This window comes from Nerophis lumbriciformis, linkage group LG32, assembly GCF_033978685.3.
Source record: "Nerophis lumbriciformis linkage group LG32, RoL_Nlum_v2.1, whole genome shotgun sequence".
In the NCBI taxonomy this organism is placed as follows: domain Eukaryota; kingdom Metazoa; phylum Chordata; class Actinopteri; order Syngnathiformes; family Syngnathidae; genus Nerophis; species Nerophis lumbriciformis.
Window position 1 is genome coordinate 7,632,761 of NC_084579.2, and position 19,873 is coordinate 7,652,633.

At 39.5% G+C, this 19,873-nt stretch overlaps 1 protein-coding gene across 1 annotated transcript; it reads right to left on the reverse strand.

Annotated features, from left to right (window-relative positions):
• Positions 1-534: 534 nt before the first annotated feature.
• Positions 535-19,653, reverse strand: LOC133574609 (protein phosphatase PTC7 homolog). Its single transcript, XM_061926792.1, has 6 exons — positions 19,192-19,653; positions 15,783-15,962; positions 13,369-13,567; positions 10,666-10,789; positions 744-873; positions 535-648 (listed from the first exon to the last, which is right to left on the reverse strand). The coding sequence occupies exons 1-6, from the start codon at positions 19,391-19,393 to the stop codon at positions 590-592; spliced, it is 894 nt and encodes a 297-aa protein (XP_061782776.1). The 5' UTR covers positions 19,394-19,653; the 3' UTR covers positions 535-589.
• Between the last annotated feature and the right edge of the window lie 220 nt (positions 19,654-19,873).

Below are 19,873 nucleotides of genomic sequence, written 5' to 3' on the forward strand. Positions count from 1 at the left end.
TGTGCGTATTCCCACACGTCTGCTCGGCGGTTCCATGGCGTATACGTGTGGAAGGGTGCAACATTGAGACCCGGCCACTCTTTCCTACCACACTGTTTTTTTTCTCGGTAAATGTTGATCTCGGCAAGTAGAAACGTGAGATGAACCGAAAAAGAGTCTTTGCTTTAACACAAAGAAGACAAAAGAAAGAACAAAAACTATTTACATGAATCCCTCGTGCAGCAGCGCAAGTGGAGAAAACCTTTGCATCTTTGTGTTTCTCTTCAGTTCTGAGCTAAGTTAGCGCTTCCTATGTTCACATCCCCCCCGACACCTCAATGTCCCTGACATCAGCTACCATGGCTTACTCCTCTTTGCTAGGTCACTTTTTTTTTTGTTCTAACACAGACTTGAAGCTCCAGGCCACGAACGACAAACCGATTGGGTGCTCAGCTTCCTCCTGCGTCACTATCATCGAACGCTTTCCCTTTGAAACGTGCAACCACCAAAACACAGCAGAGGAAGAAAAAAATGTACACGGCCGGACGTCAACACAGACACTTATTTTGGAGGGACACAGACGGACGGATGAGTTCGCTCCACACACACACTAGTCGGCATATTCAGCCACTATAGACAGCAGCACGGTGATATCGTCTGGCTTTCCTCCTGTAGAGGAAATAAGATGTACGTTTTACATCTTGAAAACTTTTTTTGAGTATAAAAAGAGTGTGATCATAGAGGCCCCTTGGATACACGCTTACCTCTTACATTCAGGCCGTTGTCACATGCAAACTGTGCGAAGGGGGACATGTAGTTGGGATCGTAGGCCAGGTTGTGAGCTTGCTTTGCTATACTCTGCGCCGTCTGCAGGATGCTGTCGTAGTTTGTGGCCTGAAAAGGAGGGAAAAAAGTTTTTTTTAATATTTCATTATAGCAATCCTTCTCAAAGAGTGGGGCGGGCACGTGACCCCAGTCAGTATAATGCAGTATCATGCTTCACTACTAGGGATCAGAGGTGGGTAGTAACGCGCTACATTTACTCCGTTACATCTACTTGAGTAACTTTTGGGATAAATTGTACTTCTAAGAGTAGTTTTAATGTAACATACTTTTACTTTTACTTGAGTATATTTATAGAGAAGAAACGCTACTTTTACTCCGCTACTTTTATCTACATTCAGCTCGCTACTCGCTACTAATTTTTATCGATCTGTTAATGCACGCTTTGTTTGTTTTGGTCTGTCAGACAGACCTTCAAAGTGCCTGCCTTACTGGTGACGTTTCACTTCGTTCCACCAATAAAATGCAGTCACTAGTGACGTTGGACTCCGTTCCACCAATCAGATGCAGTCACTGGTGACGTTGGACCAATCAAACAGAGCCAGGCGGTCACATGACCTGACTTAAACAAGTTGAAAAACTTATTGGGGTGTTACCATTTAGTGGTCAATTGTACGGAATATGTACTGTACTGTGCAATCTACTAATACAAGTTTCAATCAATCAATCAAAAGTGTGAAGGAAAAAAGACACTTTTATTTCAAACGTACATCCCGTCACAAGCCTAAAGACTGACTGCACAGTTCCTGTCTTCACAATAAAAGTGCCGCTCCATCGCGCCTGCGCTTTCAAAATAAGAGTCTCCGAAAGCCAGCGCAAACAAGCTAGCAAGCTACGGAATTTGCCGCCAATGTATTTCTTGTAAAGTGTGTGAAAACGAATATGGAAGCTGGACAAATAAGATACCAAAAACCAACCACTTTCATGTGGTATTAGACAGAAAAGAGGAACTTTTTTTCTCCTGCATTTGAAAACGTGGACGTTATCATCACAACTGTCTGATTACAATCAACGCAAGTCATCAGAATCAGGTAATACACCAACTTATATTCTTGTCAACATGAAAGAAAGGAATCTATATGTGTTAAACATGCATGTATATTCATTAAAACACCTTTAACATGTAAACAAAAACGGCAAAATAAATAAATATAAATGATATACTGTATATATCAATGTATGTGTATATATGTGTATATATATATATATACATATATATATACACACCGGTATATATATGATATGTGTGTGTATGTTACTCATCAGTTACTCAGTACTTGAGTAGTTTTTTCACAACATACTTTTTACTTTTACTCAAGTAAATATTTGGGTGACTACTCATTACTTTTACTTGAGTAATAAATCTCTAAAGTAACAGTACTCTTACTTGAGTACAATTTCTGGCTACTCTACCCACCTCTGCTAGGGATGTCCCGATCCGATATTTGGATCGGATCGGCCGCCGATATTTGCAAAAAAATGCATATCGGCAAGGCATGGGAAAATGCCGATCCAGATCCAGTTTAAAAAAAAACTCCGGTCCGTGTTTTCCAACGCACCGATTTAAATAATGCATTCCACTTTTCTGCTGCTCCGTAATTTCTGTTCCGCATTTTCCAGCACACCTTCAACACAACCACAATTCTCACGCAGTTGCTTTTAGCTGCTGGCATTACACGACAGGCTCTTCTCACTCTTTCCTGTGTCTCCCTCTTACAGACAGCGAGCGCACCTTCTTACACACGTCACATACTGTCACGTCATACGTCACATACTGTCACGTCATACGTCACATATGTATACGTCCTCTCCCAGCAGAGAGCGAGGTAGCAGCATGGCTAACGTTAGCTGTGATGCTAGCGCGCCTGCTCAAACGTCCTCTGCGCACGGCAAATCTATGCCACGCGCAAAATCAAATAAAAAAATAAGCGCATAACAATTTTCGACACACGGACACGACCGAGACAACAGTTTTCGTCATCATTGTTCAAATATTGTGACGTCTGTCGAGACGCTTATCTCCATTCGGTGCCACACGTCCACACCATCAAAATGCAAGGCAAAAATTTCCACATTAACACCGTATGAAAAAAATAGTGATTTTTTTTAGTTGTGATTTCCCTCTCTGCATGAAAGTTTAAAAGTAGCATATATTAATGCAGTATGAAGAAGAATGTTTTAATGTAGACATGCAAGCATTGAAAGAAAATTTAGAAAATCAAGACTACATTTCCTGCAAATGGGTGCATTTCTACCCTATATTTTAACTTTAGATTTATTCTCATATCAAACTCTTTTAGTTGTCTTTTTGACACTTACATCCAGCGCCCCCCTCCACACCCCGGATTATAAATAATGTAAATAATTCAATGTGATTATCTTGTGTGATGACTGTATTATGATGATAGTATATATCTGATAGTATATATCTGTATCATGAATCAATTTAAGTGGACCCCGACTTAAACAAGTTGAAAAACTTATTGGGGTGTTACCATTTAGTGGTCAATTGTACGGAATATGTACTTCACTGTGCAACCTACTAATAAAAGTCTCAATCAATCAATCAAAACACATAGAATCATCATACTGCTGTGATTATATGCATCAAGTGTTCATTCAAGGTTAAGGCAAAATATCGAGATATATATCGTGTATCGCAATATGGCCTTAAAATATCGCAATATTAAAAAAAGGCCATATCGCCCAGCCCTAGTTCAATGATGCCATTTCTGTTTGTCATGTATAATTTGGTCTATTTTGTGTTTATCCTTGAATAAACAGGTCAGTTTCTTGTTACCAACCATTGTGTATTATTCAAACTCCCCTAATTCAGCTGGCTAGTTGTTATCAAGAGTACTAAAACCCTTTTCAACATGATTCTGACAACTAAGTAGGCTAAATAACTTTAAACTTTAATACATGCTCGGATAGGCCATTATCGGTCAGTATCGGTATCGGTCAGTATCGGTATCGGATCGGAAGTGCAAAAACAATATCGGTATCGGATCGGAAGTGCAAAAACCTAGATCGGGACATCCCTATGCACTACGCTCCCTAAAGCTGTGCACTGCAAAACCTGCTCATTGTAGCCATTAATCCTGACTTCCTCAATTCGATTAAAAATAAAATAAAAATCAGCACAAATTGTATTCATTTTTGTTTTGTAGGTTGAAGTGTTTTATACATTGTGCTCCTGAATTTGAATTCATTATTATTTATTGAGTTTATTTTATTTTTCAGAATCACATATAGTACAGGCCAAAGGTTTGGACACACCTTCTCATTCAATGCATTTTTCTTTATTTTCATGACTATTTACATTGTAGATTGTCACTGAAGGCATCACAACTATGAATGAACACATGTGGAGTTATGTACTTAACAAAAAAAAGGTGAAATAACTGAAAACATGTTTTATATTGTAGTTTCTTCAAAATAGCCACCATTACTGCTTTGCACACTCTTGGCATTCTCTCAATGAGCTTCAAAAGATAGTCACCTGAAATGGTTTTCACTTCACAGGTGTGCTTGAAGCTCATGGAGAGAATGCCAAGAGTGTGCAAAGCAGTAATCGGAGCAAAGGGTGGCTATTTCGAAGAAACTACAATACAAAACACGTTTTCAGTTATTTCACCTTTTTTTGTTAAGTACATAACTCCACATGTGTTCATTCATAGTTTTGATGCCTTCAGTGACAATCTACAATAGTCATGAAAAGAAAAAAAACATTGAATGAGAAGGTGTGAACTTTATGTATGTGACACACCCAGTCTGTGGGTGCATACATTATATTTAAAGACATGTACAAAAACTACCTTTTAGAGTATTTGTTTACTAAACTGCAGAGATGACAAGGTAGGATGAGGCCTTTATTGGCGCAAAAAACATTGAATGAGGAGAAGGTGTGTCCAAACTTTTGGCCTGTACTGTATATTAGTCAGTAAAAACATTTTTTATAGTTTAAATAAAGATACATTTTTTTTTACTTCAGGCAAATTGATGCACTTTAAATATTTTGCGTTTTCTGTTACAGACAAAAAACAATGCTACTAAAGTTATTATTTGTTGCAAGTTGATCTATATTTATTTATTTTAAATTATATTTAATGTTGTTAAGTATACAATGTTTGCACCTTGCTACAACATATTTTATTTATTATAGTTTTTGTTATTAACATTGTATTATTCATAACCAGACCCCACTCGCCTACCTTGTCAAAATCTCCCAAACGTTTTTTTTGTCTATTAAAATTTTTTATTAGGGATGTCCGATAATGGCTTTTTGCCGATATTGTCCAACTCCTTAATTACCGATACCGATATCAACAGATATATGCAGTCGTGGAATTAACACATTATTATGCCTAATTTGGACAACCAGGTATGGTGAAGAGAAGGTACTTTTTAAAAAAATTAATAAAATAAGATGAATAAATTAAAAACATTTTCTTGAATAAAAAAGAAAGTAAAACAATATAAAAATAGTTCCATAGAAACTAGTAATTAATGAAAATGAGTAAAATTAACTGTTAAAGGTTAGTACTATTAGTGGACCAATCATGTGTGCTTACGGACTGTATCCCTTGCAGACTGTATTGATATATATTGATATATAATGTAGGAACCAGAATATTAATAATATTAATAACAGAAAGAAACAAACCTTTTGTGTGAATGAGTGTAAATGGGGCAGGGAGTTTTTTTGGGTTGGTGCACTAATTGTAAGTGTATCTTGTGTTTGTTATGTTGATTTAATAAAAAAAGAAAAAAAAAGAAAGAAAAAAGAACGATACCGATAATAAAAAAACCGATACCGATAATTTCAGATATTACATTTTAACGCATTTATCAGCCGATAATATTGGCAGACCGATATTATCGGACATCCCTAGTTTTTATGTTATTAACTACAATAGTTTTTATGTTCATAATGTGTGTTTATGTTGTGGGGCTGGTTATGAATAGTAACATACAACTATAATAGAAAACAACTTTTGCAGCACAAACTAATGGGGACAAATTTGGGGAGACTTTGACAAGGTGGGGGAAAGGGCTAGTTATGAATATTAACAACAAAAACTAATAGTCAAAACATAAAAACTGTAATAGAGAAAAAAAATGTTGCAGCTCAAACTGATGGGGACAAGTTTGGTGAGATTTGGATGAGGATGACTTCACTAGTCAAAAATATGCATACTTGCCAACCTTGAGACCTCCGATTTCGGGAGGTGGGGAGGTGGGTGGGGGGCGTGGTCGTGGCATGGTTGGGGGCGTGGTTAAGAGGGGAGGAATATATTGACAGCTAGAATTCACCAAGTCAAGTATTTCATACATATATATATATATATATATATATATATATATATATATATTATATACATATACACATACATATACACATACATCCTGAAAATATGCAAACAACACTGTGTTTGGATAATTGATACTTCAAACTTGCATAAATAAATATTAAGGAATACAACATAACTTGGCTTCTGAGAGCTTCAAAATGTAATGAATAAAATGCTAAAGTTGTTGATAAACAAGCAATTATTTTAAAGTTAAAGTTAAAGTTAAAGTACCAATGATTGTCACACACACACTAGGTGTGGCGAAATTATTCTCTGCATTTGACCCATCACCCTTGATCACCCCCTGGGAGGTGAGGGGAGCAGTGGGCAGCAGCGGTGGCTGCGCCCGGGAATCATTTTGGTGATTTAACCCCCAATTCCAACCCTTGATGCTGAGTGCCAAGCAGGGAGGTAATGGGTCCCATTTTTATAGTCTTTGGTATGACTCGGCCGGGATTTGAACTCCCAACCTACCGATCTCAGGACGGACACTCTAACCACTAGGCCACTGAGTAATAATTAAATATGGTCATTTTAAATGAATTATTATGATAATTTAAAATTAATTATTTCAAATATGTTTATTTGAATGTATAATTCTATGGCTGGATGTAATAAGGAGTCAGAAAAAATAAAACAATAAAAATACAATTCATTTTGATGTTTTTAGCAAAATATAGTAAAAATGCATTTAGTTGTTTTTTTTTGTAATTAATAAATATATTTATTTTTAGGTAAGATAAACAATTAATAAATATATTTATTTTTAGGTAAGATAAACATATAATACAATTCATCTCTAGTCTGGATGATTTAGTTCTTGTCACCCTGTTGTCCTCCCGTCGTGAAAAAAGGCTGTGGCTTCTAGCTCCGGCTGAAAATCGGGAGATTTTCGGGAGAATATTTGTCCCGGGAGGTTTTCGGGAGAGGCGCCGAATTTCAGGAGTCTCCCGGAAAATTCGGGAGGGTCGGCAAGTATGAAAATATGTATTGTATAATAACCTAAAAGCACAAACGAATGGCAGTGTCATTTTAACATGTGCAATGATAAAGGGGGGCCAAGTCAACACAGGTGCAACCAGCAACTACAGGTGACTCAGCGCTTCAAATACCAGCAGAGTGGAAAAACAAGTTGACTTTATATGCTTAGTACTGTTTCATTGTATCCATTAAACCATATCTAATTGTATTTACAATCCGCAAATTATGTGAAACTGCCGTAGCTTCTTTGAAGACACTAGAATATAAAACATGTTTTCAGTTATTTCACCTTTTTTTGTTAAGTACATAACTCCACATGTGTTCATTCATAGTTTTGATGCCTTCAGTGACAATCTACAATGTAAATAGTCATGAAAATAAAGAAAATGCATTGAATGAGTAGAAGGTGTGTCCAAACTTTTGGCCTGTACTGTATGTGTTTTGTTAAAACCACTAATGGTAACATAAGCTAGCCCAGTGTCTTTCAACCACTGTGCCGCGGCACACTAGTGTGCCGTGAGATATTGTCTGGTGTGCCGTGGGAGATTATGTAATTTCACCTAATTGGGTTAAAAATATTTTTTGCAAACCAGTAATTAGAATCCGCAAATGTGCCGTTGTTGAGTGTCTGTGCAGTCTAGAGCAGGGGTGCTCATTACGTCGATCGCGAGCTACCGGTCGATCTCGGAGGGTGTTTCAGTAGATCACCAGCCAGGCATTAAAAAAATAGTCCTAAAAATGAGCGATCATAAATCTTCACTATGACGTCACTTTCGTCACGTGATTGACATTCACGGCACCCGAGGGTCTTCTGAGATGACACTGGCTGCTGCCAGCTCATTAAAATTACCGACTGGAAGGCGAGAAACACTTTATTTCAACAGACTCTGGCGCCGTACCTGTCGTCAAAACTCCAAAGACCGACTGCACAGTTGCGCTAACAAAACAAGAGTCTCAGAAAGCTGGCGTGCACAAGCTAGCAAGCTACGGAGTTTGCCGACAATGTATTTCTTGTAAAGTGTATACAAAGGAGTACAGAAGCTGGACAAATAAGATGCCAAAAACCAACCACTTTCATGTGGTATTGGACAGAAAGGAGGACTTTTTTCTCCTCCATTCGAAAATGCGGACGTTTTTAGCACCACTGTCTGATTCCAATCAATGCAAGTCATCAGAATCAGGTAATACACCAACTTATATTCTTGTCTTCATGAAAGAAATGAATCTATATGTGTTAAACATGCTTGTATTATCTTTAAACACCTTTAACTTATTAACAATATTAACTATATGCGTTAAACATGCTTGTATTATCATTAAACACCTTTAACTTGTTAACAATATTAACTATATGTGTTAAACATACTTTTATTATCTTTAAACACCTTTAACTTATTAATAATATTAACTATATGTATTAAACATGCTTGTATTATCATTAAACACCTTTAACTTGTTAACAATATTAACTATATGTGTTAAACATGCTTGCATTATCTTTAAACACCTTTAACTTATTAACAATATGTGTTAAACATGCTTGTATTATCATTAAACACCTTTAACTTGTTAACAATATTAACTATATGTGTTAAACATGCTTGTATTATCTTTAAACACCTTTAACTTATTAATAATATTAACTATATGTATTAAACATGCTTGTATTATCATTAAACACCTTTAACTTGTTAACAATATTAACTATATGTATTAAACATGCTTGCATTATCTTTAAACACCTTTAACTTGTTAACAATATTAACTATATGTATTAAACATTCTTGTATTATCATTAAACACCTTTAATTTATTAACAATATTAACTATGTGTTAAACATGATTGCATTATCATTAAACACCTTTAATTTATTAACAATATTAACTATTTGTGTTAAACATGCTTGCATTATCATTAAACACCTTTAACTTATTAACAAAAACATATATTTCATAAATAAGTAGATATAAATCATATATATGAATGAGGTAGATCCCCATGACTTGATCAATTGAAAAGTAGCTCGCCTGCAGAAAAAGTGTGAGCACCCCTGGTCTAGAGCTTGGCAGAGTAACCGTGTAATACTATTCCATATCAGTAGGTGGCAGCAGGTAGCTAATGTCATGATCACAATATGCGAGAGGCAGCATGTAGGTAAAAAGGTGTCTAATGCTTAAGCCAAAAATAAACAAAAGGCGAGTGCCGCTAAGAAAAGGCATTGAAGCTTAGGGAAGGCTATGCAAAACAAAACTAAAACTGAACTGGCTGCGAAGTAAACAAAAACAGAATGCTGGAGGACAGCAAAGACTTACAGCGTGTGGAGCAGACGGCGTCCACAAAGTACATCCCGTACATGACATGACAATCAACAATGTCCCCACAAAGAAGGATAGCGTCCGCACAACTGAAATAGTCTTGATTGCTAAAACAAAGCAGGTGCGGGGAATAGCGTTCAAGGAAGACATGAAACTGCTACAGGAAAATACCAACAAAAGAGGAAGAGCCACCAAAATAGGAGCGCAAGACAATAATTACAACACTTCACACAGGAAAACAAGTCAGGGCGTGATGTGACAGGTGGTCACAGTACACCTACTTTGAGACAAGAGCTATAGTCACGCATGGTTGGTTATGGTTTAAAGTCATATCCAACAATTGCAACAATGACTTTTTACTGTCAACTGAGTTTCATTTTTAATGATTTCTGCTGGTGGTGTGCCTCAGAATTTTTTCAATGAAAAAAATGTGAAAAATAAGTGTGAGAGTCCAGTCCAAAGTGGATCTAACATAATAGTGAGAGTCCAGTCCATAGTGGATCTTACATAATAGTGTGAGAGTCCAGTCCAAAGTGGATCTAACATAATAGTGAGAGTCCAGTCTATAGTGGATCTAACATAATAGTGTGAGAGTCCAGTCCATAGTGGATCTAACATAATAGTGAGAGTCCAGTCCATAGTGGATCTAACATAATAGTGTGAGAGTCCAGTCCATAGTGGATCTAACATAATAGTGAGAGTCCAGTCCATAGTGGATCTAACATAATAGCGTGAGAGTCCAGTCCATAGTGGATCTAACATAATAGTGAGAGTCCAGTCCATAGTGGATCTAACATAATAGTGTGAGAGTCCAGTCCATAGTGGATCTAACATAATAGTGTGAGAGTCCAGTCCATAGTGGATCTAACATAATAGTGAGAGTCCAGTCCATAGTGGATCTAACATAATAGTGTGAGAGTCCAGTCCATAGTGGATCTAACATAATAGTGTGAGAGTCCAGTCCATAGTGGATCTAACATAATAGTGAGAGTCCAGTCCATAGTGGATCTAACATAATAGTGAGAGTCCAGTCCATAGTGGATCTAACATAATACTGAGAAAAAACACTGAGCTAGCCAATGGTGTTCTTGTTAAGATTTTTTGCTTTAAAAATGTAACTGTGAGCAAGTTGCAAACATCCCCTTAGCGGAGAGTTGCGCTAAATTAGAAGCAATGTAAAAAAAAGTCTGACCTTAAGCTTTTTGAGCTCCTGAAGGATCATATAGTCTGGCATGTTGTCAAAGAGGCCGTCGGTGGCCGTCAGGATGATGTCGCCGAGCTGCACGTCAAAGGAGGAGCTGTCAGCTGCTTCTGGACTAGAATGGGGGTGGGGGGAGATAAGATGACGAACGGTGAGATCAGACGAAAATGAAACCGGATCTCACAGCGTTATTACTGCTGCTTTCCACTGTCTGATATTGAGGGTGTTAACTCGGACTTGCTGGCGTCATAGATGCAGATTAATGAAGCCTGAAACCTTTGAAGACCTTCTTCTTCAGGGGTTTATTTTTAACACGTTAATGTAAGCAAACAAGTCTTGCAAAAAAAACTTACCGTATTTTTTAGACCATAGGGCGCACCGGATTAAAAGGCGCACTGCAGATGAGCGTGTTTATTCAGGTCTTTTTTCATATAAAAGGCGCATCGGATAATAAGGCGTATTAAAGGGGTCATATTATGATTTTTTTTCTAAATGTAAAAGACTTCCTTGTGGTCTACATAACATGTAACGGTGGTTCTTTGGTCAAAATGTTGCATAGATGATGTTTTACAGATCATCTTCAAGTAGCTTTCTGAGCATCTCTGCAGGATGCGCCGTTTTGTGGTCGGTCTTATTTACGTGGCTCACCTTCGACAGCGTCTTCTCCCCGTCATCTTTGTTGTAGCGGTGTAGCGTGCAAGGACGGGCGTGGAAGAAGTGTCAAAAGATGGAGCTAACTGTTTTAAAACCTCTTCAGGCCCAAGCTGTTTGTTTACATGCTTTTTTTATTTTTCTTTGTTATTTGGGCTTATTGGACCCTAATTAGAATAAAAACTAAGAATCATCTTTTGATATGATGTACTTAGTCCATAAGTACACAAACGTGTACATCATGTTTAGTGACATGCTAATTTTTTTTCCACTTTTTTCCCCCCAAATTCCATTGTATGTAGTACTTTTCTGACACCACCAGATGGCAGTACAAGTATCCACATAAGCGGCCATAAGACCCCAATTCAGTAGTGTACACAATTTTGGAAATAAGAGCAAAAAGGTGCTGTCCACGCATGTGGCCACTAAGCCTTTAGAGGTAATTATATCCAGACTTTACTTCAATCAATAACGGAGCAGCATCCCCTCATCCGTGGCTCACTAGTGCAACAACAAGGCCGGAAATGTGTCCTGTGGAAAAACGTCCGACCGGAACTCTAATAACTGAAGTTCCGTGGGTGAATTATGTAAACTCACTACAGTTTTTAGCGCTTTGATAGCTAGTCTACTGACAGATATAAGTTAGAACTTTACGCTACTTTATATTAGAAATGGCAACAGCGGAAGATGAATGCCACATAAGAAGGTAGAGAAAAAGAAGCTTATGGACTACGGTGTTGGCGCGGACTACAATTGCGGACGCACGCACATTTTCAAGACATGCCGATAAATACACATCAGCAGGTACCAGAAGGTAAGAAAAGTTGGTTTTACACCATGTACCAAATAAATTTGCTTCGAGGTCAGTAAGCACAACCAGAATTATGCCATACATTAGGGGCACCGGGTTATAAGGGGCACTGTCGATTTTTGAGAAAATGAAAGGATTTTAAGTAGAGATGTCCGATAATGCCTTTTTTTTTGGCAATATCCGATATTCCGTTATTGTCCAACTCTTAATTACCGATTCTGTTATCTACCGATACAGATATATACAGTTGTGGAATTAACACATTATTATGCCTAATTTTGTTGTGATGCCCCGCTGGATGCATTAAACAATGTAACAAGGTTTTCCAAAATAAATCAACTCAAGTTATGGGAATAAAATGCTAACATGGCACTGCCATATTTATTATTGAAGTCACAAAGTGCATTATTTTTTTTAACATGCCTCAAAACAGCAGCTTGGAATTTGGGACATGCTCTCCCTGAGAGAGCATGAGGAGGTTGAGGTAGGTCAGGTTGGGGGAAGAGTTAGTGCTGCAAGGGGTTCTGGGTATTTGTTCTGTTGTGTTTATGTTGTGTTACGGTGCGGATGTTCTCTCGAAATATGTTTGTCATTCTTGTTTGGTGTGGGTTCACAGTGTGGCGCATATTTGTAACAGTGTTAAAGTTGTTTATACGGCCACCCTCAGTGTACCCTGTATGGCTGTTGACCAAGTATGCATTGCATTCACTTGTGTGTGTGAAAAGCCGTAGATACTATGTGATTGGGCCGGCACGCAAAGGCAGTGCCTTTAATGTTTATTGGCGCTCTGTACTTCTCCCTACGTCTGTGTACACAGCGGCGTTTTAAAAAGTCATCAATTTCACTTTTTGAAACAGATACCGATAATTTCCGATGTCACATTTTAAAGCATTTATCGGCATCTCTACTTTTAAGTGCGCCTTATAGTCCGAAAAATATGGTACCTTGAAAGCAGTGTTTTCCTAAATAGTGGGTCAGGACTCGAGCTTGACAATTAATCACAATTTTGGCTGCTACAATTAAATGTTAAATGAGGGTGAAAGTCAGCAATACCAACATTTAAAAGCAAGCACTTATACAGAAGAGCGAAACCCTGTGAAGCGCATTTAGCGATGTTCCTTTTCTTTTAGCATCGTCAACTAATCGGATTACAATTTAAAGTCGATTAATCAAGGAGCCCCATCGTTAAAAATTAGAAAAAGGGAACTTTGACACAGGTCACGAGCACCCACCTGTCACTGAGCACCACCCCCTCGGACCCCGGCGGGGCGATGGACAGCTGGAAGGGCGTGTTGAAGTAGTGCTGCTGCTCGTCCGAGCGGTGCACCACCTCCCCGGCCCGCACCACCAGGAAGCCGGAGTCGCCGAGGTTGCACGTGTGGAGCTGGTGACTACGCCTGTCCAGGACCACGATGCAGGCGGTGCTGCTCCCTGTGGGTAAAGCATGTAGCATTAAATGGTGGATGGATAACAAAAGAAGTGTACTTGCAACAAAATAGTGCATGAACATGTTTCCATGCAGCCTCGGGAGTAACACATCAATCATGCAAAAAGGAAACAACCTATTAATTTGATAAACATTGTGTCTAATGTGCAGCATGTCTTTGATGAAATGCAACCTTGGTGTCGTGTTTGACTCCTCCTGTGGTGTCACTTACATCTCTGCATGCATGAAGAGATAAAAGCATTACATTGCCTTCCTTAGAAGTAAACCCTCTTGCTTTTTTAAATTGTTGCCTGTGTGGGAAAATGTTGTGTCTTGATATGACCACAAAATGTTTTTTGTGCCAATAAAGGCCTCATCCTGCCTTGTCATCTCTGCAGTTTAGTAAACAAATACTGTAAAAGGTAGTTTTTGTACATGTCTTTAAATACAATGTATGCACCCACAGTCTGTATGTGTGTGTGTGTGTATATTAAGGCTGAAACGACGCGTCGACATAGTCGACGTCATCGATTACGTAAATATGTCGACGCCGTTTTTGTGCGTCGACGCGTCGCATACCTTAATTCCTTGAATAGCCTCCGGGGCGCTAATTAATTTAAAACCTCTTCTCACTCCTGCGCTTACCAAAAGGCGTGGGGTAAATTTAGGCCTGCGCTTATAAATTTGAGTGATGTAAGGATAGCATCATGAAAAGCACATTTAATAAAAAAAAACGTTATTATGGTCTTACCTTTACTTATAAATGAGTATTCTGATCAAAAGCATCGATAACTTGTTTATAGAAGTCTTCCTTATCTTTCTTCAGTTTTAAAAGTCTCTCTGTCTCGATGGAGATATTCCTTTTGATTGAAAGTCCAGTTTAGAAAACTGTTTTATTTTAGATATGTAATCCTCCATGTTAAAAGTGCAAGCAAAGGATCACTGCTGACTCTTGTGGCTTGGGGCGGCATGGCGTAGTGGGTAGAGCAACCGTGCCAGAAACCTGAGGGTTGCAGGTTCGCTCCCGGCCTCTTACCATCCAAAAATCGCTGCCGTTGTGTCCTTGGGCGGGACACTTCACCCTTTGCCCCCGGTGCCACTCACACCGGTGAATTGAATGATGAATGAAAGGTGGTGGTCGGAGGGGCCGTTGGCACAAATTGCAGCCACGCTTCCGTCAGTCTACCCCAGGGCAGCTGTGGCTATGAAAGTAGCTTACCACCACCAGGTGTGAATGATTGATGGGTTCTACATGTAAAGCGACTTTGGGTACTTAGAAAAGCGCTATATAAATCCCAGTTATTATTATTATTATTGTTGTCTTCTTCTGCAGCACCGATCTTCTGCAGTACCGGTAGTCGCAAGAAGGATCACTCGCGCCCTCTACCAGCAGGAGGCGGGAGTCATTTAATGACTCATATTTGACACACGCAGCTACAGTATATTAATAAAACATAGCTGCTTACTGTTCTTTTTAGCATATTCAATCGCTTGGACCTTAAATCCTACTGAATAGCTCTTAATCTTCTTCCCTTTATGCGATTTCAAATGATTGAAATCAGCCTCCTCCATTTTGAAAATGATGGCTCGTGACGTGACGAGTTTGACCCGGCGGAAGTTCTAGGCATATGCTAATTATTTTGCGAAACTAGTTTGACCCGGCAGTAATTCGAGGCATGCGAATACTATATACCAATTCAAGGAAATACGCACTTTTTTGTATTGGATGTTTATCTTTATTTTTGCACATTTTAAAGCAAAATAAGCAATACTTTTACTTTTGAAATGCTTATACTATTGCAGAATATTAAGATTTGCACTGGATGTTTACTTTTATATTTGCACATTAAAAAGCAAATAAGCTACTTTTAATTTTGTTAAATGTTAAAAGTTTTAAATGTTTACATTGTTACAGAATATTTTGTCATGTTGTTGTCAATGTTGACTGAGTGGCCATACTTTTTTTTTTTGTAAATAAAAGCCATGCCTTTTGAAAAAACTGGCTTACATTTATTTTTTCATCTTCATTTTAAATTAAAAAAATAATCGGTAAAAGGAAAAATAATCTATAGATTAATCGAAAAAAATAATCTATAGATTAACCGATGAATCGAAAAAATTATCTATAGATTAATCGATAGAAAAATAATCATTAGCTGCAGCCTTAGTATATATATATATATGTGTGTGTGTGTGTGTAATTGTGTGACCATGACTCACCTAGAAGGGGTACTTTGTTCTGTAGGAGCTCGTAGTAGCCCGAAGTGAGGATGCCCACAGGATTGCTGGGAGTGAAGCGGCCCTCCTTCACCAGCCGCTCGCACGTTCTCATCAGCGTGGCGGAGAACTGCGACGGGTCAACGCCGTAGTCCCGCCAGCCCCCAACACCATCTGCTACGCCTGTTGTGACAAATGGATAACACAGTTCAAGTTTATGGGGGTCATAAAGTCAGACTGGAAGCCCTAGCAAGTGCTTTGATTCTTCAAACAACCAAAGTCACCTTTTTTTTTTTTTAACTCTTGTTCTATTCTTTGATGAGCGGAAGAATAAAAGACACTACAGAAACTTAAGAGTGCGGTACATTAAAACAGGAACAATAGATAAAATATTGAATTTGTTGGGATTTAGGCTTCCTACTAAAGAAAATATTGCTAATATATCAATCAATCAAAGTGTATTTATATAGCCCTTAATCACAAGTGTCTCAAAGGGCTGCGCAAGCCACAACGACATCAGATCCCACATCAGGGCAAGAAAAAAACTCAACCCAATGGGATACAATGAGAAACCTTGGAGGGGACCGTAGATGCTGGGACCCCCCCTGGGCGACTGGTGCAATGAATGTTGAGTGGATCTAGTTAATAAGTGTGAGAGTCCAGTCCAAAGTGGATCTAGTTAATAAGTGTGAGAGTCCAGTCCAAAGTGGATCTAACATAATAGTGAGAGTCCAGTCCATAGTGGATCTTACATAATAGTGAGAGTCCAGTCCATAGTGGATCTTACATAATAGTGTGAGAGTCCAGTCCAAAGTGGATCTAACATAATAGTGTGAGAGTCCAGTCCATGGTGGATCTAACATAATAGTGTGAGAGTCCAGTCCATAGTGGATCTAACATAATAGTGAGAGTCCAGTCCATAGTGGATCTAACATAATAGTGTGAGAGTCCAGTCCATAGTGGATCTAACATAATAGTGTGAGAGTCCAGTCCATAGTGGATCTAGCATAATAGTGTGAGAGTCCAGTCCATAGTGGATCTAACATAATAGTGTGAGAGTCCAGTCCATAGTGGATCTAACATAATAGTGTGAGAGTCCAGTCCATAGTGGATCTAACATAATAGTGTGAGAGTCCAGTCCATAGTGGATCTAACATAATAGTGTGAGAGTCCAGTCCATAGTGGATCTAACATAATAGTGAGAGTCCAGTCCATAGTGGATCTAACATAATAGTGTGAGAGTCCAGTCCATAGTGGATCTAACATGATAGTGAGAGTCCAGTCCATAGTGGATCTAACATAATAGTGTGAGAGTCCAGTCCATAGTGGATCTAACATAATAGTGTGAGAGTCCAGTCCATAGTGGATCTAACATAATACTGTGAGAGTCCAGTCCATAGTGGATATAACATAATACTGTGAGAGTCCAGTCCATAGTGGATCTAACATAATAGTGAGAGTCCAGTCCATAGTGGATCTAACATAATAGTGAGAGTCCAGTCCATAGTGGATCTAATATAATAGTGTGAGGGTCCAGTCCATAGTGGATCTAACATAATAGTGAGAGTCCAGTCCATAGTGGGGCCAGCAGGGGATTATCTTGAGTGGAGACAAGTCAGCAGTGCAGAGACGTACCTAACTGATGCACAGATGAGTGGTCCACCACCGGTCCCGACTTTGGACAGCTAGAATTTCATCTGAGTTTGATATGAGAATAAATCTAAAGTTAAAATATAGGGTAGAAATGCACCCATTTGCAGGAAATGTAGTCTTGATTTTCAACATTTTCTTTTAAGGCTTGCACGTCTACATTAAAACATTCTTCTTCATACTGCATTAATATATGCTACTTTTGAACTTTCATGCAGAGAAGGAAATCACAACTAAAAAAATCACTAATTTTTTCATACAGTGTTGATGTGGAAATTTTTGCCTCAGCATTTTGATGGTGTGGACGTGTGGCACCGAATGGAGATAAGCGCCTCGACAGACGTCACAATATTTGAACAATGATGACGAAAACTGTTTTCTCTGTCGTGTCCGTGTGTCGAAAATTGTTATGTGCTTTTTTTTTTTTATTTGATTTTGTGCGTGGCATAGATTTGCTATGCGCAGAGGACGCTTAAACAGTGCGCAATTGCACAGGCGAGCACCTTAGAGGGAGCGTTGCCATGCTGCTACCTCTCTGCTCGGGGAGGACGTATACGTATGTGACGTATGACGTGACAGTATGTGACGTATGTCGTGACAGTATGTGACGTGTGTAAGAAGGTGCACTTGCTGTCTGTGAGAAGGAGACACAGGAAAGAGTGAGAAGTGCCTGTCGTGTAATGCCAGCAGCTAAAATCAACTGCGTGAGAATTCACAGACCTGTGGATGTGTTGAAGGTGTGCTGGAAAATGCGGAACGGAAATTACGGAGCAGCAGAAAAGTGGAATGTATGATTTAAATCGGTGCGTTGGAAAACACGGACCAGAGTTTTTTTTAAAACTGGATCTGAATCGGCATTTTCCCATGCCTTGCCGATACGCAATTTTTGGCAAATATCGGCAGCCGATCCGATCCAAATATCGGATCGGGACATCCCTATATATCTGTATCATGAATCACCTTAAACAAGTTGAAAAACTTATTCGGGTGTTACCACCTACTAATAAAAGTCTCAATCAATCAATCAAAAACCAACCTGGTCACGTCTGTTGTGTCCTTGGGCAAGACACTTCACCCTTGCTCCTGATGGGTCGTGGTTAGGGCCTTTTGCATGGCAGTGTGAATGTGGAAATAGCGTCAAAGCGCTTTGAGTACCTTGAAGGTAGAAAAGTGCTATATAATAAGCTCTGCTTCTTCCTACTCCTTTTCGAACATGTTGAACAGAGAAACTGGAGTATCATGCTGTATGTTCCGAATACATTCAACTCAACAGTTAAATGGGGGTAAGTCCAAATGACGCTTATTCCATTCAGAACTATTTATTTTCCTTCCAAAGCGAGGACAAAGCGACGTACTTGGAGCTAAGCTGAGCGAGCTAAATGTTAGCAAAATGGCTGCCTCCATGCTCAACCATTCTGACCTTTGTAAGACATTGTTAGTCATATATGATACATTCGGTGTTTATTCCGAGGTTATTCATATTAAGTGTTGCCAGTCAACATCTTCCAATAAAACGCCTTTAAAATCGCGCCTTTTCTTGGGTTGTAGCCAATGTAGGTGAAAGGTCACCCGGGTGTACATGGTTACAGGAGCTAACATGACATCTATGTGTTGTTATGGAATGGATTTATATTCAAATAAGGTGGTTAAAATGTGGCCGGGCGAGATGAAATGGATGCCGGAATGTTTACATTCACGGGGGTCGTCCCACGTGGAGGGAAGCCCCACCGAAGGTCACCACGGTCAGCGGGGGTAAACTCACCCAGGACATCCGCACTCTTGTTGCGGGCAATGAAGCAGGCGTCGTCCCCGTAGCACATGCCTTTCTTCAGTATCCCCTTACGGAAGTCTTTGCCGAAGCCATAACTGGCGGTGACCAGGCTGTAGTCCCGACCGTCCGTCTGCGAGAGTCCCCCGAGCACGGCCCTGGCGACCAGTCTGCCGTAGGACAGTACGGATAACATCCCGCGGCGAGGAGCAGTCCGCCCGGCTCCCGTTTGAGTGTCAGCCCCTCTCTCTCTCTCTCAGCCTCTCCACACGGTCCTTAATCGGCTTCTTCGGATCAAGTCCCGTACGAGTGTCTTTTTATGCACCCATTCGCGGCAGAAATCCTCAAAACTGGCATTAAACACCACGGTGCTGCTGCTGGGTCTTTGTGGCACCGTGTCCTGTGTGCAAGGCACCTCCACTGGGCACTCTTCGCTCCGACATCTTGCCTGTGTTGTGTACCGGGGTACATCCGGGCACTTGGCAGTTTACCATAGTGACATCAAAGCCAGGCTACGACGACCAATGAGAGAGCTGCACAAAAAAAAAAAAAAAAAGAGTCCCATAAAACTGCGCATGCGTCAAATGTTCGCTTGTTTTACTACCCTGGGATACCCATCCATCCAGGGCCGGCCCGTGGCATAGGCCGTATAGGCAAATGCTAAGGGCGCCGTCCA

Bases quoted from the DNA above. Each gene is read 5' to 3' on its own strand.
- LOC133574609 (XM_061926792.1), bottom strand. From the start codon at position 19,393: ATGTTATCCGTACTGTCCTACGGCAGACTGGTCGCCAGGGCCGTGCTC. The intron at 15,963-19,191 runs GTGAGTTTACCC...TTGTCACAACAG, and splicing joins CAAGAGTGCGGATGTCCTGG to GCGTAGCAGATGGTGTTGGG. The intron at 13,568-15,782 runs GTGAGTCATGGT...CTTTACCCACAG, and splicing joins GAACAAAGTACCCCTTCTAG to GGAGCAGCACCGCCTGCATC.